Raw genomic sequence first — 25,803 nt, forward strand, 5'->3', positions numbered from 1 at the left:
CTCGGACCAACTGTTGAAGTTGGTTTCCATAATTTTGGGGTAGTAAAAGACTTCGTCTACCTCGGCACCATCATAAACGCAACAAACAACATCAGTTGTGAAATAAAAAGAAGAATTGTATTGGCCAACAGATGCTACTTTGGCTTAAGTAAGCAGTTTGAAAACGAAGCCACATCTCGTCAAACAAACACAATGCTTTACAAAACACTGACACTAGCCGTACTAATGTATGGTTCCGAAGTCTGGGTACTTGCGCAAGCAGACAAGGCAGTGCTTGGTGTGTTTGAGAGAAAAATTCTTCGAAAGATCTACGGACCAAACTGCGTTGACGATGAATATCAACGTCGAAGGAGAATCTGCTAAAGTGGGTCAGGCGGTAAACGGTGAGAAGACCAAGTTGATGGTGTCGACGCGCAATGCGTCCATTGAGCTCGGACCGACTGTGGAAGTTGGTTCCTATAATATTGAGGTAGTAAAAGACTTCGTCTACTTGCGCAAGCAGACATTGCTGTGCTTGGTGTGCTTTAGAGAAAAATTCTTCGAAAGATCTACGGACCAATCTGCGTTGACGGTGAATATCGACGTCGCATGAATCTGCTGTACAACGACATCAATATTGTTAAACGTATCGAGATGCAACGATTGCGTTGGCTAGACCATATTATAAGAATGAGCCATGATGAACCCTCTAAAAAGGCGTATAAATACGGGCCACTTGGCGGTGCAAGCAGAATTTGGAGGCCAAGGAATAGATGGCGCAAACAAGTGGATGAAGAGACGAAAAAGCGCGGTATTCAGAAAGCGAAGCAATAAACAGAGAGAAATGGATATCTTTTCTTAGTTCGGCTATGGAACAAATGTTCTGTAATGGGCCAGCTTAGTAAGTAAATTAGTATTCAAGCAGAATAACTGAAACGGGTAAAAATCATCCTTCGCAAAGACTCAGAGAGTGTATATCCAGTTATTTTTAGATTTTTGGCACACTTTGTTTTACCAAATTGGTTGTTAATTGGAACTTTGTGTACACATTATACAAAAAACTCGAGCGAAAGAAAGAACTATCCATGTCGTGGTTTAAGTCTAGCTCCCTGAACCGGTATTGCCCTGTTTTATGTATTTCAAGAGTTGTCTGTTAAATTTTAGAACCAAGTTGCTGTAACTTAATATTGTGTGTTGTTAGAGCATACATTGTTCTACAACATCCCATACGGGACAAAGGAGACTTCTCTCATATCAATGAGTGCACCCCGATTCATATTTAGCTCAATGATATGGGACCTACTGTTTATCGCCGAGTCCGAACGGCGTGTCTTAAGACACCACTTGTGGAGTAGTTTTTCATGGCTGAAATACTCAGGAAATGTCGCCAACATTACTGAGGGGTATTTTGCCACCGTTGAAAAATGTTTGATGTTGCTTGGCCGAGGAATCAAACCCCCGACCTTCTGCGTGCAAGGCGGGCGTGCATACCATTGCACCACGGTGGTGTTAGAGCATACAAAAGCACAATTCGGAAAATTAAAAATATTGGTCCATGTTTCGGAAAGAGCAACGATGGTGAGCTCTTTTAAGCTGATTACCATCGCTTAAGATGTTCAGCAAGGAATAAATGGAAGAGCTTAGTACTTTCATAAACAAAGAAAAAAAACTAATTAATTGTTCCTATTGACTTCATCACATTTCGTGAGGGACGGTATAAAATGTTCCGCCCGGCCGAACTTAACGCTGTTATTACCTGTTATATATGTTATTGTTTCTAAAGCAATTAATACCGTGTGGAACACTTCAGCATTTCGTGAGACAAATTACTGATAACTACCATTAGTACTTTATCAGAGGTGTAGAGTACCGAGAGTAACGCACTCCACAGGTGAGTAAGAAAACATGTTGTGTTTTCCTCTTGTTTATTCTCTGCATACCATAGGAGCTCTATTGACACTTCGTTTTTTGTTTGTGTTTGTATTAGAAATTATATTTGAGATATCAGCCATTGATATTGACAATGAAATAGGCAAAAGTTCCCCGCAGGTGGAGTGTAGTGGGTGGTAGATATTATTTATAACAATTTTTACGGCTGTGTTCGGTTGGTAAGAACTTTTCAATTGTTGAGAGAGTTATTCGCATAAAAGACGGCAAACAATATAAACGTGTTTTGGAGTAAATAAAAAAGAACGATTGAATAATTAATAAATAAAAATATACATTTCTTGAAAATTTTAAAGATAAGACGAAACGTTGAAAAAAAATATATTTGCAAAAAAAAAAAAAAATTAAGGAAAGTGCTGGAAAATAAAATAAAGTGTGGAATTAATTATAATTTTTGATAATAATTATTATTAAAACAAAAAAAATACATACTTAAAAGAAACTTAAAATAGTCTATATTAAAAACCTAAGAAGTTATGTTAAAATAATTAATATATCCAATATAGTAAATACAACTTAAATTAAGTGAAAGTTGAAACAGAATAACAACTCCCACCGAAAATGGCGAATTTTAAAAGTGATCATGTGAGTGATTTTTCTTTTCGTTCTAATATGTTAATGCCAAAACCATTTTTACCAACTTTCCTGAATAGAAATAAAGGCTCATAAACTACATGGACCGTCCACCCTTGTGTTAGTGATGTGGCATTTATAGTTATTGATTATTTCTGTTGTTATTTTCTTATCAACAACACTCAATTTTTTTCGCTGTTTTGTGATAAAATTTTTTATAAAAAATCGTCTCTCTTTTAATGTATGTTCGACGCGACTGTTTAACTGATCGCTGACTAATACGAATTTTAAGGTGGCCAGATGATAAATGAAAAATGTGAAAATAATCGTAGATATTGATGGTGTTTACAGAAGTTTATGGCAAGCCATGCCATTAATGGCCACTGCGGTGACTAATATTCTACAGATTTTTCTGGCATGTCTTCATAGATAAACCTGTTAAAATTAAAATCTTCTCTTTACAAATCCTACGGTAGTTGATGCATTGTTTATATGTATGTCAAATTGTGTCCTAACTAAAAAATGATTTTAAATGCATTCGAAGTGTTTTTAAATACCGAGATAAAACAGGAGAAGGGCCTAAACAATGATAATTACAAAGTTTATCTCAGTTCATATTAAGCATGATGTCTAAATATGAAATCACTGAGTTGTTAATATATCAACAAGAGATTCTGATTAGATCAAAGCCCAAATTTTTAATTTTATGACTATTTTAATATTCTACACTATAATGTGAGCAGCGTATTATAAGTTGGTCCAAGAATTGAGAAAAATTCCTATTCTCAAATCAGTTCGAGATACTTTTTCTGGTTATTTTATCTTATAAAAACACTGTTCTTCAATATAATAAACAGCGTTTTTATAAGATAAAATAACCAGAAAAAGTATCTTAAACTTATTTGTTAATTTATGGCTTCTTACGTACTATATAATTACTGAGGTAACTTCAGTGAAAAAATTAAGAAAGAATTCAAAAAATTGGTGGTTTGAAACTTGTTTTAAAAACAATCAAGCTGTTTATGCATCTGAAAATCTTAGGTTAGGTTAGGTTAGGTTTGGGGATGTGCAGCCACTAAGTGTGACTGCGTTACTCGGAGACCTTCCGGTCCATTGTGATCATCCAAAAAAGATATAGGAAAACGCTGTAGAGGAAACCTGTAAGATAAACAAGTAAGAACGGCGTTAAGTTCGGCCAGGCCGAACTTGTTATACCCTCCACCACGAGTTGTATTGAAGTAAAGGTGTCAAATTAGTTTCCTTTCGTTAAAGAAGAAGACTAAATACCAAATTTCAGCAAGTTCGGTAAAACAATGTGGCTAACCTTCAAAATACCGAAAATCGGGAAGTAGCGTTCTATGCGGGCTATATCAAAAAGTCGATCTATACCTACAAATTTCGGGCGGAAAGTTTTTAGACTCAAAGAAGACTAAACACCAAATTTCCGTTATATCGGTAAAATCTTCAAAATATCGAAAATCAAGAGGTACACTTCTATGGGGGATAAAGAAACCCGCGGACATATACTGATAATTCTCTTCTGGAATATTTAATAACCTAAATAACAAATTTTAGTTTTTGGGTGGGATATTGATGTCACACCCTTCAGAACTACGAAAATCGGGACGTACCGTTCCATGGGGCTGTATCGAAACGCGGACCTATATCGACAAATTTAACATGGAACGCTAAATACCCCCAGTGAAGACCTAATACCAAATTTTATCAATTTCGGTGGAATATTGAGGCTACAACCTTCAAAATACCGGAAATAGTGAGGTACCGTTCTATGGGAGCTATTCTAAGAAGTGGACCCATACCGACAAATTTCTGGGAGAAAGTTTTATACCCCCTAACGAAGACTAAGGGCCAAATTCAGCCATTTCGGTGTGATAATGAGGCTAAAACCTTCAAAATACCGAAAATCGGGTGGTACCGTTTTTTGGGAGCTATATGAAGGCGTAGACCTATACCGACAAATTTCATTTGGAACGTTTACTACCTCAAATGAAGACCAAATACCAAATTTCAGCAATTTCGGTGGAATATTGAGACCACAACCTTCAAAATACCGGAAATAGGGAGTTACCGTTCTGTGGGACTATACTAAGGCGTAGACCTATACCGACAAATTGCACATGGAACGTTTAATACACCCAGTGAATACCTAATACCAAATTTCAGATATTTCGATGGAATATTGTTTGCACAACCTTCAAAATAGCGGAAATAGTGAGGTATCGTTCTCTGGGGGATATATGAAGGCATGGATCTATACCGACAAATTTCTAGGGGAAAGTTGTATACCCCCAACGAAGACAAAGTACCAAATGTCAGCCAATTTGGTGCTAGAATGAGGCTAAAACCTTCAAAATACCGAAAATCGGGTGGTACAGTTCTATGGGTGCTATATCAAAACGTGGACCGATATAGCCTATTTGCAATACCAAACATCCTAGGAGTAATATAAACTTCTATACCAAACTGCAAAGTGTGTCCAAAGCTGTTCTACACTCAAGGACGACCTCAGACTTCATGTTACAGGATTTGATGACTTTAAGAGCCGCTTGACTATCTACAAAGATAGCCACCGGTTCAAAGATCTCTGTATACAGACTTTTTATCAATTCCGATGCCTTCCAAATCGCGAAGATTTCAGCCTGGAATACCCTACAGTCTCCAGCTAACCTGTAAGTGTATTCAATACCTAGCCTTTCACAGTAGACGCCAGCCCTGGTACCTTCCTCCATTTTGGAACCGTCTGTATAAAAAGCCAGACCGTTCAGAGGAGGGGTACTACGGTTCCAGTCGTCTATACAAGGGATAACGACATCTACAATCCTCAAATCCCAAGACTGATGATATTTAGTCGATTAGTTGTACACGTTGGATCACTTTGATACTTTCTTCTGACTCGTACAGGATACATCCATGCCCATAGACACAATTGCAACAAAGATTCTGTTTATGCAGCCTTAGGGCACTACGTGCTGCCTGACATTTAATGGTGAGACCCACAGGCCGTAAGTGCAGCTTGGGGTGTGCTCCTCGCGGCTCCATTTATAAGAATCGAGGCTGCTCTTTGCGCCTTGTCTATTTTGCTGGATGTTGATTTTTGGCACAGGGAGTGCCACCAGACAAGATATCCTTAGGATAGGATGGGCCTCTTCATGGTCTTATACAACCAGTGTATAATCGATGGGTTTAGTCCCAACTTTTCCTAATAGAACTTTTGTATGAATAATGTGCAATTAACCATCTTTTCGCCCTCTCCTCTGCATTTATTTTCCATCGTAATTGACAGTCCAGGATTGTACCAAGCTATTTTGCTTCGGGCGAGAGCTGAAGATGCACTCCATCCAGTGTTGGTGCCGAGCTTTCGTTTCCTAGTGAACATTACCAGTTCCGTCTTTGTTGGATTAACTCCATGGTCGTTAGCTTTGGCCCAATGGTGGACGGCAACTTACCGGGAATCAATAGCACTACGTCGTCCGCATAGGCAACAACTTTTATACCTAAATTATCCAGTTCCGTCAAGATATTATTGATTACGAGTAGCCACAGTAACGGTGAAAGCACTCCACCCTGGGGGGTGCCTCTAGTTACTGTTTTCCTAATTTTTATCTCCCCAATATTTGAAATTATAATTCTGCTTTTTAGCATTTTATTTATCCAACATGTCAGGGTGTCAGGTGTGTTAACTTTTTTAAGTGAGAGGTTAATGGATTCAAGTTCTAAATTGTTGAAAGCTCCTTCCATATCTAGGAAGACAGCCAACGTAAAGTTTGAATTTAACATGTTCCTATCAAGGTAACCTACCACCTCATGCAGTGCAGATTCCACAGATTTACCTTTCATATAGGCGGTGTATACATGGCTCCTAATCTGCAGATCGATCGGCTTGGCCATCTTCCTGTCCAGACCGAAAAGCAAACGTGAAGGTGAAGTATGGTACCTACTTCACCTTCACGTTTGCTTTTTGGCGCAGAATCGGGCTTTGAGGCAGATTCCTTCGCCAGCCTATCACCCTTATGGGTGTCAGTTGTTTTGTGGGGACACTCAATGGTCTTTTCCAGTACCTTTTGGCTCGGGTTTGGCTTCGGAACAGATTTCGGCTCCACCCCTTAGCCGTAGGCAGTGGGCTTCGCCGACTCTACTACTTTGCTCGTATCAGGGGATGCCTTTTAGGCTTTCCACCTGGTGCTCGCGATGAAAAGCGTGTGGGTAAGTTCTTTGGTACTTCCTTACGAATTTCAGCTTAATCCTAATGAGGTGGACCTCCATTTCCGAATGCAAGTTCACATCTCGCCCTACGAACTTGCGGAGATTCGATGCACCATGTTTATAGTGCATCGCATCAGATGCTTCTCGGGCACGTCCAACCATTAAGTCGTTGAACATTGTCGGGGTTTCGTTAGATTCCTCGTCGTCGGACAGCGATTCAGTTGCAGTCTGCCTCTGAAGCCTTTTGCCGTCATGTCCCGACACAGGACCAGTCGTAGTCAGACCCGCCTTCGGTTGAGCATCAAGGTCCATGCTCTCTTCGTTAGAGCCAGAACAATCTTCCTGAGTAGACTTGGCCGGAATCACCGTGGTGTCCAGCTTATTATCAGTTAGGTCCAGATTGTGTAGCAATTCCTCTGGGAGTATGTCCCCACATTGCTCATCCGGGACAAGCCTGTCCAACTGGTCGAGGAGGTCGCTACTCTGTCCCATGCAGGTCGTCCCCGCCCATAACAGCGGTCCAGTCTCCCATAGACTGGGTTTCGCCAGCCCTGTTCAAATCATGTTCCATTAGAATTGCACTGGTAACGGGTATAACTGTAGGTGCCAAGTCATCCACACCTAAAACAGGCAGATCACAATCGCTTGATCTCGACGACACATGGCTTGTGGTCTCACCAACGCTTGCCGCCGGTATTGGGTTATTAACTTCCTGCACCGTATCTTTATTCTTCATATTTTTTGTACCCATCTTAGTTAATTATTTAAGGGAACTACCCCGATTCTTTTTTGGTCAACGGGAGTCCGAACACCCCACGATGTGCGGAGCCAGGTTCGGCCTTGGAACTGGTCTAGGTCAGTTCCGACACCCCACATGACTGGGACCCCTAGGAGAATGGCAACTCACCAAGGAAAAATATTTAATCATCGCGAAGATTCGAATGAAATGCAAATATATAAAAATACAAATTTATTTAAATCGTATCGAAAAATTTTGAATATGTTATCTCAAATTTTTCTTTATGTTGTTGGGGAAATTACAACAAAAATATTTTTTTAAGGGGATTTGACTTTTCTTATTCGATCAGCTGGTGTGATACCACTACCTTAGTAATTGTGCCATGATACAAACAAATAATATGTTGAGCAAATTTATACAATTTTTGTAAGAGAAAATATTTTTTTAAAGTTATTTTGTGAGCTAGTTGAAGAAAATTTAGAAAAAATAGGTCGGAGTCATTTTTCTATTTTAGTTAAATTTCACGCAAAAAAGCATATTTTTTATTGTAATCATTTCTCGAATACACGCTAACATTTAGCGGAAGATATGAAGGACGTTAATTTTGAAATGCGTGTAAATCGTGAAATCCTCAAAGTCTCTTGATGCGCATGCGGTTTACCAATACAGCGAATTTTTCTCTTTTAATTTGTACACATTTTCTAGGATTTACTTTGGCCGCTAAGATGTAGCATCGTCTGCAGTTGATATAAATAGAATACAGCTTCCTTACCGGTAAACTTTTTAAGCCTCTGTTTCCTCAAAAACGCGAGTGATGTGTCGGTTTCCTAGCTGAAAAGGAAACGATAAAAAACCGAACAAATTCTCGATATTTTAAATTTTTTTTCTCAAATTTTTGCATTAGCTGTTTCCGCCTCTTTAGTGGATGGATGTTTTTTTTTTTTTTTTGAAATACGCGAACACGCTTCGCAGCCAGATCAAAGATATAAAAACACCTAAATACCAACTACAAAATGTCAGCATCCATAAAGGGAGCATGAAGAGAAGATTTTCAGAAGTGATACATTAGAAGCATTATATCTTTTCGTATTTTTCTACTTTTACTTTGGGCCGATACCCTTTATTAAACCGGCAATCGAATAGCAACATAAAAAACCTCGTTAGCTTCAACGTGTTTTTACATATTTCTATTCATTTACGCGGCCATAACTTCTACGCAAATAAATTTTTTTGCGAAGTTTTTGAGCTTTGTTAGAAACAATAAAAATAAAACAGCAATAGTTACCATTACTGGCAAACTTCTGTAGTTTGCGTATTATAATAATTCAAACTACATTTTTTGGACTTTTACTTATATACGAAAACAATTAAATTGAACCAGCAAAAGCCGTAGTTACTTGCAAACTTCAGTAGTTCGCGTATTAAAATAGTGCAAACTTAATTTTTTGACTTTTACTCATATACACTTTGATACGACCAAAAATGTGCCTCATCAAAATAATGGTTTAAGATCTCAAGTATGTTTGGACGAAATCTGTTTCAGAAAATTTGGAGTCGATTTAGCCATGTCCGTCTGTCTGTCTCGCTGGCTGGCTGTCTGTCTGTGCGCACCATAACTCTCAAAATGTTTAACCGAATCGATCCAAAATTTGGCTGTCATAATATTTTGTTCAAACTTAGATCAAGTCAGAAGATGGGCCATATAGGTCCAATCCCTCGGGTACCTCCCCCGCAAAAGTTTAGAATTTTTCTGTAAAATGGTGGGAACGATAACTCTAGGAGGTTGCAATCGATTTGGTCCAAATATTGTACATCGTATAATTTCTTAGAATATAAATTAGAATATTGATTATATAGGACAACTTCTTCGGGAACCGCCAATACAAATTTCGGAATAATTGAAGTTAAATATCTCCTCTTGGATCGTTTTGATTTGTTCTAGCAGGTTGTTATTGCGGCCTCCTTTACGACGGTACATTTTTTTGGGGGACAAGTCCATACTTCCTGAGATAATGGCCTAAAAGCTCCAAGAAACTCTGACGATACCAATTAAACTGGCAAATCTGCAAGATAACTCTTGCAGAGAGTTTCTGATTGGTCCAAACTTTGAACATCATATTATTTCATCCAGTATCAGGTTGGAATATGGAATATTCTTCGAGTACATCCTCCACAAAATTTGTGAAAAGTGCACTTCGAGGACTTGTCTCTGATCTATATGAAATTTTATGCAGAATGTTGTTTTCATGGTCCCTGTTGCAACGGTACAATTTTCTTTCAGAGTAAGTTCATAGTTCCTGAGATAATGGTACAGAAGCTCCGAAACCCCTGCCGGCTGGTACTAAAAAGGCTAGTGGCAAGGTCACTATACAAAATTTTCAAACATTTCTTCCAAATTTAGTTTAACGTAATTTTATATTTCGATTTCTATATAAATCGGAAGTTTGCATATTAATAATTTTTGCACTATATGTCAATGATTTGGTATAGCCGAACATTACGGTACCTACAGATTCCATCTATTTTGAAACAAACTCGTGATACAAAATCACAATATTTTATATACGGCTAATCACTGTGTTTGCTTCTTTTTTGTCAAAGACTGAGGGTATATCTCTGTCAGCACAGCCGAATGATATTAATTATTTGTTTTACATTCATTAGATCCCGTTATATTCGGTTCACTTTTGAGCATAAAAATGTATGTGTATTTGTATAGTCTCAAACAATTTATTTTTAAAACATTTCACGATGCGCCTGAACCAACTTTAATTGAAATGAGCTTACACCTGGGAAGTTTTTGCGGATTCTGAAACTACATTGCTCATAGATGAGAAAAATAAAAAAAAACAAGTAAAAAACCGTTAAGTTCGGCCAGGCCGAACTTTTCATACCCTCCACCAAAAAATATTCTGAACTAAAATGGAATAATTAGTTTTCATCCCCAACTTTAAGTGGGTATGCTAAAATGTCAGATAATGTACATAAAATGCTTCATTAGGGAGGTGGGCTAGAAATTGGGAGGTACTGTTATATAGGGATTATAATAAAACATGGACCTATGTTTACAGTTTTTGATGGGAGCCTTTAATGTCAAATAACTCCTAATTCGGTTAAAAATTGCAGCTAAAATCCTCAAAATACCGAAAATCGGTACATAACGTGGGAACTTTAAATGTCATTAAAAGCTAGTTCGGAGGTATGTGGGCTATACGAAAATATGAACTTAAATGAACAATTTTTGTTGGCTTTTATATTTCAAATTACAGAAAGTTCGTCCATAAAATAAAGCTAAGGTACGGAAAAGCAGGAGGTTTGTTTTGGGGCTATACCAAAACATGGGCATACGTTGGTTAAACATTTTAAGTAAAATCCTTAAAGTACCGAAACTCGGGAAGTATCGTTATATTGGGGCTTTGTTGAAAATTGTTGATGCAGATGTGTGGTGACCACTATAACCTTCAAATGTTAAATTACAGTTAGCTCGGTTAAAAATTGTAGCTGAAATTGCAAAATTACTGAAAATTGGGAGGTACCGTTATATGGGAGCTATATCCGAACATGGGCCTATGTTGACAATTTATGATGGAGAGGTGTTGTGACCACTAAGAACTTCAAATGTCAAATTACTGCTAGTTCGGTTTAATATTGTATTAAAATCATCAAATTGCTGAAATTCGGGAGGTACCGTTATATGGGGGCTTTATCAATACATCGACCTTTCTTGACAATTGTGTGTGGAGAGGTGTGGTGACCACTAGGAATTTCAAATGTCAAATGTTCAAATTACAGATAATTCGGTTAAAACTTGTAAGTGAAATTCTCAAAATACCGAAAATCGGGGGTGCCGTTATGTGGGGCTATACCAAAACATGGACATATATATGTTCATAATTTTTTCGAATATAAGTTTTTTGGTCACTAAGAACCCTAAATATCAAAATAAAGCTAATTCGGTCTAGAAATGTGATTTAAAAAGTCAAAATACCTGAAATCAGGCGGTAACGTTATATGGGGGCTATTCCAAAACATGGACCTATGTCCACTAGTTATATAAGTTTATTGACATTTAAGAACCCTTAATGTCAAATTATAGCTAAATCGGTCTGAAAATCTAGCTAAAAACGTCAAAATACCGTAAATCGGGGGTACCGTTATATGGGGGTTATACCAAAACGTACACCTATGTCCACAAGTTTTCTTATATAAGTTTATTGGCACTTAAGAAACCTAAACGTCAAATTAAAGCTAAATCGGTCTGAAAATGTAGCTAAAAAACGTCAAAATAACGTAAATCGGGGGTACCGTTATATGGGGGCTATACCAAAACGTGGGCCTATGTCCACAACTTTTGTTATATAAGTTTATTGACACTTAAGAACCCTAAATGTCAAATTGTAGGTACATTATTGACACTTAAGAACCCTAAATGTCAAATTATACCTAAATCGGTCTGAAATGTAGCTAAAAACGCCAAAATACTGTAAATCGAGGGGTACCGTTGTTTGGGGGCTATATCAAAACGTGGACCTATGTCCATAACTAAATGTCAACTTATAGCTACATCGGTCTGAAATTGTAGCTAAAAACGTCAAAATACCGTAAATCGGGAGGTACCGATATATGGGGGCTATACCAAAACGTGGACCTATGTCCACAACTTTCGTTATATAAGTTTTTTGACACTTAAGAACCCTAAATGTCAAATTATAGCTACATCAGTCTGAAAATGTACCTAAAAACGTCAAAATACCGTAAATCGGGGGATACCGTCATATGGGGGCTATACCAAAACGTGGACCTATGTCCACAAATTTTGTTATATAAGTTTATTGACATTTATGATCCCTAAGTGTAAAATTATAGCTACATCGGTCTGAAATTGTAGCTAAAAACGTCAAAATACCGTAAATCGGGAGGTACCGTTATATGGGGGCTATACCAAAACGTGGACCTATGTCCACAAGTTTTGTTATATAAGTTTATTGACACTTAAGAACCCTAAATGTCAAATTATAGCTACATCAGTCTGAAAATGTACCTAAAAACGTCAAAATACCGTAAATCGGGGGATACCGTCATATGGGGGCTATACCAAAACGTGGACCTATGTCCACAAATTTTGTTATATAAGTTTATTGACATTTATGATCCCTAAGTGTAAAATTATAGCTACATCGGTCTGAAAATGTAGCTAAAAACTTTAAAATACCGTAAATCGGGGGGTACCGTTATATGGGGGCTATACCAAAACGTGGACCTATATCCACAACTGTTGTTATACAAGTTTATTAACACCTTAGAACCCTAAATGTCAAATTATACCTACATCGGTCTGAAAATGTAGCTAAAAACTTCAAAATACCGTAAATCGCGGGTACCGTTATTTGGGGGCTATACCAAAACGTGGACCTATGTCCACAAGTTTTGTTATATAAGTTTATTGACACTTAAGAACCCAAAATGTCAAATTATAGCTAAATCGGTCTGAAAATGTAGCTAGAAACGTCAAAATACCGTAAATCGGACGGTACCGTTATATGGGGGCTATACCAAAACGTGGACCGATATAGCCCATCATCGAACTTGACCTGCCTGCATTTTCCAAGACGCATTTTTCCAAAATTTCAGCGTCCTATCTCCATTTTTGTGGATGCTAGAGTGATTACCACAGGCGGATGGACGGACGGACATGCACAGATCGACTCAGATCAAGAATATATATACTTTATAGGGTCGCAAATGAGTATTTCACTGCGTTACAAACGGAAAAACAAACTTAATATACCCTCCATACTATGGTGGAGGGTATAAAAATCACCGGAGGAATTATTAAATAAAACGAGGTCAAAGTTCAAATTTTTAGGTTTATTTTAGGGTTTCGCAAATATTCTTGGAAACCGTAAGTGCTATCGAAATGGGGCTAAAGAAAATGTTGTAGCTGTGTAAAATTTTCTAGAGGATTGACATATATGATTTGTTCATTGGTTTTACCATTTCTGATATATAGCAATTCAGGACTCATTGTAAGGTTTTTTGTTAAGTTTTCACGATTTTCCTTGAAAACGACAGTCTTATCGAAATGGAAGTGGCAAAAATCTTATAGCTGAGAGTGGCTTTTGTAATTCTGTCCTAGGTTGTACCATTTTTGGCATATATAGGTTTATGTTGGGAAATTGTAGCCATGACATTGTTTTATAAGAGGCAATACAGTCAGCGCATTGTCCCAATTTGAACTTCTATATCTCAAAAATGGTAAAAAAAAATTGTAGAGAACTTAAACGGCTACAACATTTTCTAAATTCTGGTTTCAATATTACTTGCGGTTTCCAAGCAAAATCGTGAAAACCTAAAAAATCTCTAAAAATGTTTTTTTGTTTTTTGATTTTTCTCTTCTAAGAACATTGTAGTTTCAGAATCCGCAAAAACTTCGCAGATGCAAGCACCTTCCATTTGATTTGTTATCAAATGTGAACTTCCAATTAACAATCAATTAAAGGCGTCAGAACTGAACATATTTATCTTTCTAATACTTGTTTACACAATTTCTTTAAACCAAACAATAAATGACGCGTGTTTTAGATATTACGATTTATATAAAAATATTTCATATCAGCTGTGATAAATATTTCGATAAGAAGTAGAAAGTAAACTGGAGCACTGCAACAAACATATTGTTGTTGCTAAGTGAAAATCATAAAGTGCTGCTGCATGCGAAGAATTATTCTTAGACTCCATATCAATGTTCAAATATTCGGAGAAAAGAAGTGGGTTTGTGGTTTGGCACGTAGTATGGAAGCTAATGTTATTGAAATATGTGACTGACTAACTGAGTTCTTTATGGCCATTTGAACTATAATTTTTTGAATTAGTTTTAGTTAGATATATGTAAGCTTACAATAAAATCGAAAAATCTAACCTTTAAATCCAAAAATTCCTCTATTATTTGTTTGCTTATATTATCCCAATAAAATAATAATTTGTTTATAATCATGATGAAGTCATCAGATGTGTGAAAAATAATAATAATAATAATAATCAAAGTAAATATAGAAATTATCACATTATTTTCAAACAAAAGCAAAAGAACCAATTCTCTGATCCTAAACCATGCATTCAAATGATTACCGTATATTAAACTATAAATTTTATTGTTTATATAGACTTCACAAGTCGTAAATCTGACGATAACATAACATTGAGGTTGAATGTTCAAAACACAAAAAAAAAAGAAAAAAAATCCCGTTGTTAACCATAGACTGTGTCCATGCTTTTATCTTATCTGCTGTAGGAAGAGCGGCATAACTTACATATCGGTCGGTGATGGTTGAGAAAAGAATGCTGTTGTCTATGTCATTGTACGCGGTTAGTTCGGTAATTATGTTATCAATGACATTTCTTGACTGACGAAGGAAGATAACCAAAAGCCTTCACCTCCAAAGCAAAATAAGACACTGTAGAATAATAATATTATATTTAACTAGCAGACCCCGGTCCGCGTTGCTGGCCCGCCATTACTGACAACTTTTTATCGACTTTATGCTTGACAATTCAAAAATAGGTATTTTCTACCTCACTTCTTCGGTCCATTGTCAAACCGAGAAGGATTTTAAATTTATCAACAGATTTTGTCTGTAAACTTTCTTTTCTCTTACGGACTTTGTCGGATTTTTTCGCCAATTTGTGAATTTTAGGATTTATTATCGTCCATGTCCCTGTCTTTATCCTAAAGCGATCTAATTATAAAAGTTAAAAAACCGGTTAAATCGAATTCTCCCGCTTATTGAGACTTATATGTTTTAGCTTTTCATGGCTGATGGGCCGTTGAACCTCACCATTTAAGTACATTTGTAAATATATAGTTTTTCTTGATCGGGGGCGCAACCACCGTTGTCTCGAAAACTAATTTACAACCCGATGCGCTCATAAGTTTAGCAAAATAACGATAATAAAATTATAGGCCCCGAAATTCGTCTACAAATATATACAGCATTTTGGACCACGGTTTTCTGAAAGTTCCTAAAAGTTTTCTGAAAATTAGGTTCAGTGGTTTTGGAAAAATAATGTTTTGAAAAGAGTGGCATGGCGTGGGCGTGGTCATCAGATATAACATATTAAAAGAGTAGGCCTGGGCCGGTATTTTGGCTCCAAATATGTACCTGGGGTGCACACAACTTCATTGCCTACCAAAATGTATGCTGAAACCGATATAATCATAAGTTTATACATAAAGCGTTTTACAGAAAGGCATGGGAAAGGTACCCTACCTCTTCCGAAATTCATAAAATATACATAACGGCAAACATTGAGCTTTTGCTGCAAATTTTATGAAAATCTCTTCAGTAGTATTGTAGTTGTGTTATATTAAAATAAAAACAGGTGTGGTCGGGCCTATAGGCCCTAAAGAAGTACCTAGATTGTAGATTAATCCTTAAATTTTTAATCCGATACATGCCTAATTTTTGCAAATATAACGTTTTTTTAAAAATATTGCATAGGGGAGTTACCCCGCCCCCTCTGGAATTCAATAAAATATGTAACCTGTTTTCGGTGGCGTGGTAAATTTTTCTTTCCAAGAAACCTAAGTTGGGTTATGACAGCATTTCATAAAGGTAATGGGTTTTTTTAAATATGTCCCCTTCAAAATTCAAGAAAATATGCCCGTACATTCCCTGACATTTTCACGAATATCGGTTCAGTAGTTTTGTAGATGTAACATATTTTAAAAAGTGGGTGTGGTTAAGTCTTTGGATCCTAAAAAAGTGGGTAAGGTCGGAGACACAACCACAATTGTCCCGCAAATTAACTTCCAAAAAAATACATTCGTAATTATTGTAAATATAAAATTTTTAAAAAAGTAGGGTATATGACAAGTACCCTGCCCTTTCCGAAATTCAACTGAATTTGTAGCCTATTTTAAGATAAAAATTGAAAATTGAAAAAAATTTGGCGTAAAAATGGCCGTTGTCAAATTTTCGTTGCATAAAAACCCAAGTCGGGTTATGGCACACATTTTAAAAAAGTAGGATATATGAGAAGTACCCTGCCCTTTCCGAAATTCAACTGAATTTGTAGCCTATTTTAAGCGGGGGCCATCCCTGTACATTCTCTGACAATTTCAGGAAAATCGGTTCAGTAGTTTTTGTAGAAAAGATAAAAATTGAAAATTGAAAAAATTTGGCGTAAAAATGGCCGTGGTCAAATTTTCTTTGCATAAAAACCCAAGTCGGGTTATGGCACACAATTTACAGAAAAAATTATCGAAATCGGTCCAGCCATTCTCAACTGATGTCATTACCAACGAACGACATTTGATTTTTATTTATAAAGATTTAAAAGTTTAGACAAATCGCGATTTTCTTGAAAATCCCTTCAGTAGTTTTGTAGATATAACCTAATTAGAAAGTGAGCGTGGTCGGATCTTAAGTCCCAAAATAAGTACGTAAGGTTGGAGACACAATCGCCATTGACTCGCAAATAAGTTCCGAAACCGATACATTCGTATTTGTTGCAAATATTGCATTTTTACAAAAACAGGGCATAGGGGAGGTACCCGCCCGAACCGAAAGTCGAAAGATATGTAGGACCAACCCTGTACATTCGCTGAAAGTTTCAGGAAAATCGATTCAGTAGTTTTGTAGATATAACATATTTAAAAAGTGGGCGTTGTCCAGTCTTAATGCCCCAAATAAGCACGTAAGTTCGGAGACACAATCGCCATTGACTCGGAAATTAATATTCAAAGCGATACATTTGTAGTTGTTGCAAATATTGCATTTTTAAAAAAATAGGGCATAGGGGAGGTACCCCGCCCGATCCGAAATTGAACCAAATATGTAGCCTATTTAAACCGGGGGCCATCACTCTACGTTCCCTGAAAATTTCAGGAAAATTTATTGAGTAGTTTCGTAGATATAACATATTTATAAAAGTGGGCGTGGCCAATTTTTCTTTGCAGAAAAACCTAAATTGGACTATGACTAACATTTCCACAAAAAATTATCCAAATCGCTCCAGCCGTTTTCAACTGATTCAATTACCAACAAACGACAATTGAGTTTTATATATAAAGATATAGCCAACCATGCCTTGAACATTTTTATGATAAAATTATCAATAAAAAATCCAACTATTTTGGAGGTGAAACCAAACCTTCCCGAATCTTCTTGATATTTTGATAACATGTTTATTATATTTACTAATAATTTAAAATTTTAGTTAATATGCTAGAAATATTTTACAAAGTGATAACTGAAGAAACAATCGAAGTATTTTTTGGTTGCCGGAACATTTTATTATACCATCCACCAAAATATGGAGGGTATATTAAATTTGTTTGTCTGTTTGTAGCACATCGAACTAATCATTTGCGCCCACATAAAGTATATGGGGATTTCTGAGTGAAATCGGACACTTTTTCAAAACGAGGTTTTTGATTTCCTTTATTTTTTGTTGTTGTTGTAGTTGTAGCAGCATAGAAACCTACGTGAAGCACAGGTTTATTTTTGGTGTGATGATGCTGCTCATCAGCAAAGCATTTCAGTATATTTTCAGATTTTTTTGACCAACGGCTCCACAAATATCGCACCTTGAAAAAGTCGAATTCTGTAAAAACTATATGCAAAGAAATACTCATAACTTCTTTAATATTGGTCCAATTTGAAAAAAAAAACTTTTTTGTACATTTTCTGTTTTTTCAGCTTTTTAATAAAAAAAAAAAACTAGAAAAACAATTGCACGGTGGGCTTGGATGCACATTTCGCTATTTTATGTTTAAAACAAGTAAGAAAAGTCTATAGTCGGAAGGGGTCGACCATGTGATATCATACACCACAATCTGTAGGAATTAGCTATGTGCAACCGCCTCGCACGCTGAATGTCCGGGTTCGATTCCCAACAAATTGTCAACGGTGGCAAAATACCCCTTAGTAATGTTGGCGATATTTCCTGAGTATTTCAGCCATGAAAAACGTCTCTACAAGTGGCAACTTATGACACGCCGTTCGGACTCGGCGATAAAAAAACTAGGTCACATATCAATAACTTAATATGAATCCATTGATATAAGAGAAACCTCCCTTGTCTTTACTGGGATGTTTGTGGAAAAATATATAAATTATACATTTCTAAAAAATATTCGAAATTGGAAAATTCACATTGAGTAGCCCCTCCTGCTTCATCTTCAAATTGTCCTTGAATATCAGGTTCCTTTTTGGAATACACCTAATATAAGTAAATACATATACCATGCAATTTGGTATATTTGATAATTGGGAAAACTCTTGCAGAGAGTTTCTGATTGGTCCAAACTTTGCGCATCATATTATTTCATCCAGTATCAGGTTGGAATATGGAATATTCTTCGAGTACATCCCATACAAAATTTGTCAAAAGTGCACTTTCAGCACTTGTCTCGGATCTATATGAAATTTTATGCAGAATGTTGTTTTCATGGTCCCAATTACAACGGTACAATTTTCTTTCAGAGTAAGTTCATAGTTCCTGAGATAATGGTACAGAAGCTCCGAAACCCCTGCCGGCTGGTACTAAAATGGCTAGTGGCAAAGTCACTATCTAAATTTTTCAAAAATTTCTTCCAGATTTAGTTTAACGTAATTTCATATTTCGATTTCTATATAAATAGGAAGTTTGCATATTAATAATTTTTGCACTATATGTCAATGATTTCGTATAGCCGAACATTACGGTACCTACAGATTCCATATATTTTGAAACAAAATCGTGATACAAAATCACAATATTTTATATACGGCTAATCACTGTGTTTGCTACTTTTTTGTCAGAGACTGAGGGTATATCTCTGTCAGCACAGCCGACTGATATTAATTATTTGTTTTATATTCATTAGATGTATGTATGTATATTTGTATAGTCTCAAACAATTTATTTTTAAAGCATTTCACGATGCGCCTGAACCAACTTTAATTGAAATGAGCTTACACCTGGGAAGTTTGATTCTGAAATGGGGCTAACGAAAATGTTGTAGCTGTGTAAAATTCTCTAGAGGATCGACATATATGATTTGTTCACATGAGTAGCCCCTCCTGCTACATCTTCAAATTGTCCTTGAATATCAGGTTCCTTTTCGGAATACACATAATATAAATAAATACATATACCATGCAATTTGGTATATTTGATAATTGGGAAAATTGCGAGTTTATTGAAGATCTATCGTCCAAAAATTGTGCATTTGTACCTTACATATGCTTCGAAAATAGTTCATTATATATTAGGCAGTAGGCTCGTTATATAGCAGACACATTAATGGAATTTGCATCAGGGGAAAGGTCAGTAGTTATAATTGCATATGTAGGCTACTTTGCCGGTATATGCCCTCCAGGAATTAAAATATGGACCAAAATAAAATTTGTATATTTTTTCATACAAAAGTAATGGTCTATGACACCCGCTAAATAATATCAGATAATCATGCAAAATTGTAGGCATTTTCTTCTACCTAAACTCTTATCTCGTGCAAAATTTCGTGACTATTGGGCTATAATTGCGACCTCTAGAGTGTTAATTACTACACTACAAAAAAACTGGATATATTAGGCTGTAGCTCTGTTATCTGATCACTCTGTTATCTGATCAACGTAAACGACATCAGTGCAAAGGTCAAATATAACTGACGAGGGAAGAATGTGTCTTTCAGGAACAAAGATACTCGTATAAGCTGTATATTAAATTTTTTCACAATTTTCACACAAAAGTAATGTAAAGTAACAAATTGTAAAAAAATTCCAATCCCACTACCAAATATGACTTAATATTTGTGTAATTGATTGTACTTTAATACAAAAAAATTCAAGAAAATCGATCGAAACGATTTTGTTCAAATTGGACCAATATTAAAGAAATTATGAGTATTTCTTTGTATATAGTTTTTACAGATTTCGACTTTTTCAAGGCGCGATGTCTCTGGAGGCGTGGGTCAATAAAAATCTGAAAATATACTGAAATGTTTTGCTGATGAGCAGCATCACCACAGCAAAAACCTCATTTTGATAAAGTGTCCGGTTTCACTCAGAAATCCCCATATATATCTAGCCATTTTCGTCCGTCTGTTGTAACCACTCTAGCGTACGCAATAATTGAGATAGAATGCTAAAATTTTGTAACCGAGTGTATTTTTCCTATAAGCAGTATTGGTATCGACAAAAATCAGTAAAATTCAAACGTAAAATTATGATTGAAAAGTACCAATAAAAGTTTACAACATTGATGTTATCGGTAGGACTTACCGACGAATTTATTTTCGTCGCTAAATTACCGAACATTTTCGTTAATTACCGAAATTATATTTTAATTTTACCAAAAAATGAGGTACAGAATACCACTATAGGTCAAGTTCAAAGATTAGCTATATAGGTCCACACACATTCTTGTATATAATGGTACCACCCGATTTAAGGTATTTTGAAGATTTTAGTTACATTATCGAGATAGGTCGAAGTTTCGGTATAGCCCCCATATTAAGGTATTTTTTAGGATTTTAGCTACATTTTCCGCCCAAATTGGCTTCAATTTGGCACTTGAAGTTCCAAGAGGTAAAATAACGTCTGTACCGAAAATGGTGGAGACAGGTTTAGATATCGGCGCCGCGCCATATAACGGTACTTCCCGATTTTAAGTATTTTAGCTACATCTGTTGACCGCATTAACCCATATCGTACCGAGACAAATTTTTTATTTATTTTTATACCCTCAGCCTTTAGGCTAAAGAGGGTATTTACACTTTGATACGACCAAAAATGTGCCTCATCGAAATAATGGTTTTAGACCCAAAGTATGTTTGTACGATATCCGTTTCAGACAATTTTGAGTCGATCTAGCAATGTCCGTCCGTCTGTCTGTCTGTCTGGCTGGTGCGCACGATAACTCTCGAACGGATCAATCGATTCGGTTCAAATTTTGGGTATCGAAATATTTTGTCCAGATTTGATTTAAGTTCGAAGATTTAGGTACACTCCTTCAGGTACCTCCGCCACAAAAGTTCAAAAATGTTCGGAAAAATTGTCCGCACGATAACTCTTGAAGGGAATAACTGAATTAGTCCATACTTTGCACATCGTGACATTTCTACCAGACATAAATGAGGTTCCAATATGGACCCTATTGGTCCACACTTTCGAGTACCTCCCACACAAAATTTTGCTTAAGTGCAGTTTAAGGCCTGCTCTCGAATCGCTTTGATTTTTGTTGCAGCCACTTATACTCACTGCCACCATTACGACGATATAATTTTTTTCAGGAGCAAGTCCATCAGAAATCAGCACGAAAACAGCACACAACCCATATAATACCATGTGTCGTAGTTGGAGCGCACAATAACTCTCGAACGGATCAACATATTTGGTTCAAATTTTGGGTCTTTCAATATTTTGTCTAAACTTAGTTTAAGTTCGAAGATAGACCATATCGGTCCACTCCTTCCGGTACCTCCCCCACAAAGGTTCAAAAGTTTTCGCCAAGATTGTGTGCATGATAACTCTAGGAGGGAGTAACCGAATTGAGCCAAACTTTGCTATTGGTAATATTACTTTCAGGCATAGATCGGGTTCTAATATGGAATATATCGGTCCACTCATTTGGGTACCTCCCACACAAAATTTGGAAAAAGTATAGTTTAACAACTCCTCTCTGATCTTATTAATTTGTGAAGCAGCAGGTTGCACTTGCCGCCCCTGTTACGACGTTGTAATTTTTTTCGTGGGCAAGTCCATACTTCCTGAGATAATGACCCAAAAATGTCCGGAAAATCCTACCGACACCACCTAAACTGGCTAACCTTTACGAGAGAAATCGATTTAGTTCAAACTTTGTAAATTGAAAAGTAAAATTGTAATATATTTAAATTCAGAAAATTAAGTACAACATATTTAATTATATAGTCTGTAAGGAAAATATCCATAGACGAATAAAGAAAAAAAAATTTCCTTTGTATTAGGTCCGAATATGTACTACATCGGAAAAAAACTACAGCTAAAAAACCTACAGAAGTATTGTGTTAACTTTTTTTCTTCGGATACGTGGCTGAGGGTATATATCTGTCGGCTCAGCTGACTGATACTTTCTTACTTGTTTTTTTTTTTTTAAACAAAGCACTTTTTTAGGGTAATTAGGACCCATTGATGTCAAAAATGAACTCAAATTTTTTTTTCAGATTTTTCGTTTTCCCGGAAAGTGGTGTTCGAAAATTTATTTGAGGTTCCCTATGACCAAAAAAAGGTCTCCACTAAAAATTGCAAAGATAGGTCCACGTTTTGGTATAGCAACCATATAAAGATACCTTCCGATTATTTTGGGGATTTCAGCAAATTTCGTCAATCTATACCGACAAATTCCTGCGGAAAATTTTTAGACTCAAAGAAGACTAATTGCCAAATTTCTGATATTTCGGTAAGATAATATGGCTAAAACTTAAAAAAGTCAAAAAATCAAGAGGTATGCTTCTATGGGGGATAAAGAAATACGTGAACCAATACTAATAATTCTCTTCAGACTAAATAACAAAATTCAGTCATTTCGGTGGGATATTGACGTCACAACCTTTAGAATTACGAAAATCGGGAGGTACCGTTCTATGGGGGCTATATTAAGGCGTGGACCTATACCGACAAATTTCATATGTAAAGTTTAATACCCCAAATGAAGACTGAACACCAAAATTCAGCCAATTTGGTGAAATATTGAGGCAAAAACTTCACCGTTCAAGGCGTGGACCTATACCGACAAAATTAGAGGAGAAAGTTGAATACCCCCATCGAACACTAAATACCCAATTTTAGCCATTTCGGAGGAATATTTAGGCCAAAACCTTCAAAATAGCGAAATTCGGGAGGTACCGTTCTATGGGGACCTATATCGACAAAATTCTAGGGGAAAGTTGTATACCCCCAAGGAAGACTAAGTACCAAATTTCAGTCATTTCGATGTGACAAATTTAATTATACCCGGAAATACGGAATGACAAATTTAATTATACCCTCCATATTATGGCGAATTCTAAGTCGATTTGACTATGTCCGTCCGTCTGTCTGTTGAAAGCAAGATACAGCTCGCAATTTTTAAGATAAAGCTTTGTATGTTTGGTATTGCAAATGGGCTATATCGGTCCACGTCTTCATATAACCCCTATAGAACGGTACCTCCCGATTTTATGTATTTAAAGGATTTAGACTCAATATCCCACCGAAATAGCTAAAATATTAATTTAGTTTTTATTTGGGGTATACAACTTTTCGCCTAAAATCTGTCGGTATATCTCCTATCTCCCAATTTTTCGGTATTTTGAAGGATGTGCCCTCAATATACCATTGAAATGGCTGAAATTTAGAATTTAATCTTCGTTGAGGGTATTATACTTTCCACCTGAAATATGTCGGTATAGATCCACGCCTTCATATATTCCCTACAGATTTTCGGGGGTATTAAACTTTCCACCTGAAATTTGTCGTTACAGGTCAATGGCCTCAGGTAAGATTACCACCGAATTTGAGTTTTTTTTTTTTTGAAGATTTTAGTCACATTTTCGTACTGAATTGTTTGTTAATAGGAAAACGTACTCGCAAGAAAATATGCGTATATATGAATGTATGTAGGTTTTAGTCTAAACTCCATGAACCGGCATTTATGTATTTCGATGTATTGTGGTATTGTGTGTGGTCAGAGGATAGAAAGAAAAACGATGACGCCCCATATGAGCCCTTTTAATGAGTGTTGGTTGCTTAGTGTTTCGGAATCTCAATGTTTGAAAACCTTCACACAGGTAATTTTCAATATAAAGTGATTATAATCAGTTAAGATAGTACTCTCCTTCAAGGAATTAGACGTAACTTAGTAGTCACTAACTGTTCATATATCCTTAAATACATTTCGTAGTGGAGAGTATAAAAAGTTTGATCCGACCAAACCAAAACCAAATGTTTCATACAGGCTTGACCTATACCGATAATTTTCTGTTAGGTGATTTTCTATATCTTATAGAAATTTAAATTTTTTGCAAGGTCTTTGTCTACGGATAGAAAAACGGTGAAATATTACTATTTATCACACTTTTTTATTTGTATAAAAATTGAAAAAAATTGGAAACAATATCTTGATTATTCTAAAAATATTGCTGTCTTACAATCTAAAATACTAAAACTCGTTTCTAAGTGGAATGTATTGATAGGTGGATCTATAATAAAAAGTGACGCAACTTGTAATTATAGCCTCTAACACTATGTGGAGACGGTATTATAAATTTGATTTGGCTCAAAAGTTTGTAACACATGAAAATGGTGGGTAATATTTAAGGTATCAAATGGTCGGTCCCATCCCGATTACAGCCTTTGCTCTTGCCTGCTTTCCCTTTCTGGCCAACATCTAACCATATGAGGTCTCTATATTTATTATATCAAAATCTCTATTGCATTTTATAATGCCCAACATTTTTACAATACTATAATCAATTTATTATTTATTAATAGCTTAAAATCTACAATAAAAACATATTTTTCTCTTTCCAGGCTGAATATGTATGGGTCAAATCGCAACAGAATGCAGATAGTGAATTTGCAATACCCTTTGGTGCACATGTCGTTCGAACAGATAAAAATCGTACCCTAGTTACCGATGATTATGGCAAACAATATTGGGTGCCCAATACAGATATTGTCAAGGCAATGCATTTGACATCACAAAATGGTGTTGACGACATGATAACGTTGGGTGAACTACAAGAGTATACAATTCTTAGAAATTTGGAAATTCGCTATAAACAAAAGAAGATCTATGTAAGTATAGTTTTGAAATAGATGTTTGTTTTTTCACCTTCAATAAATAATAGGAAATCATTTTTAATGGTAAAGTGGTTCCACTTCTATGAATAAATTTTGATGGCACAAAGATATCTGTATTCAGAACATTGGTAGCGTTGTTTTATGAGGGTAGCTGTTGCAATTTTGATTTAATTTTTTAAAACAACTAACTTATTAGTGGAAAAAGTTTGGCATTGTTCGCGAAGGGGTAAGTAGGGAAGACTGGTTTCGATCCTCGCCACAGGGTCTGATCAGTTCCCTTGTTTCTTGTTTGTGGATATTATCCACCGAAGTTATTTTTCAATAACTTCTTCAACAAAAAACTGTTTATACCCAAACATCATTCGTCGGCTCGAAATGTAAGAGTGACCAAAGAAAAAACTTCAATGAGAAGTTTTTCATAGGCAACCTCATATAACCCCAACGAAAGTGTTTGCAAAACAACATAAGAAAAACTTCTCATTGAGGTTTTTTCTTTGGCCACTCTTATCACGGTGCACCTTAACTAATTTT

General features: G+C 36.1%; 1 protein-coding gene across 1 annotated transcript in view; it reads left to right on the forward strand.

Annotated features, from left to right (window-relative positions):
• Positions 1-2,116: 2,116 nt before the first annotated feature.
• LOC141394769 (myosin-VIIa-like) overlaps positions 2,117-25,803 on the forward strand; it is a 75,136-nt gene continuing 51,449 nt past the window's right edge. Inside the window, 2 exon segments of the mRNA XM_073969645.1 lie at positions 2,117-2,511; positions 25,000-25,266. Of these exon segments, the coding sequence (XP_073825746.1) occupies positions 2,488-2,511; positions 25,000-25,266 (291 nt within the window). The 5' untranslated portion in view covers positions 2,117-2,487.

This window comes from Musca autumnalis, unplaced genomic scaffold, assembly GCF_047663935.1.
Source record: "Musca autumnalis isolate F117 unplaced genomic scaffold, ASM4766393v1 scaffold_2, whole genome shotgun sequence".
NCBI lineage: Eukaryota > Metazoa > Arthropoda > Insecta > Diptera > Muscidae > Musca > Musca autumnalis.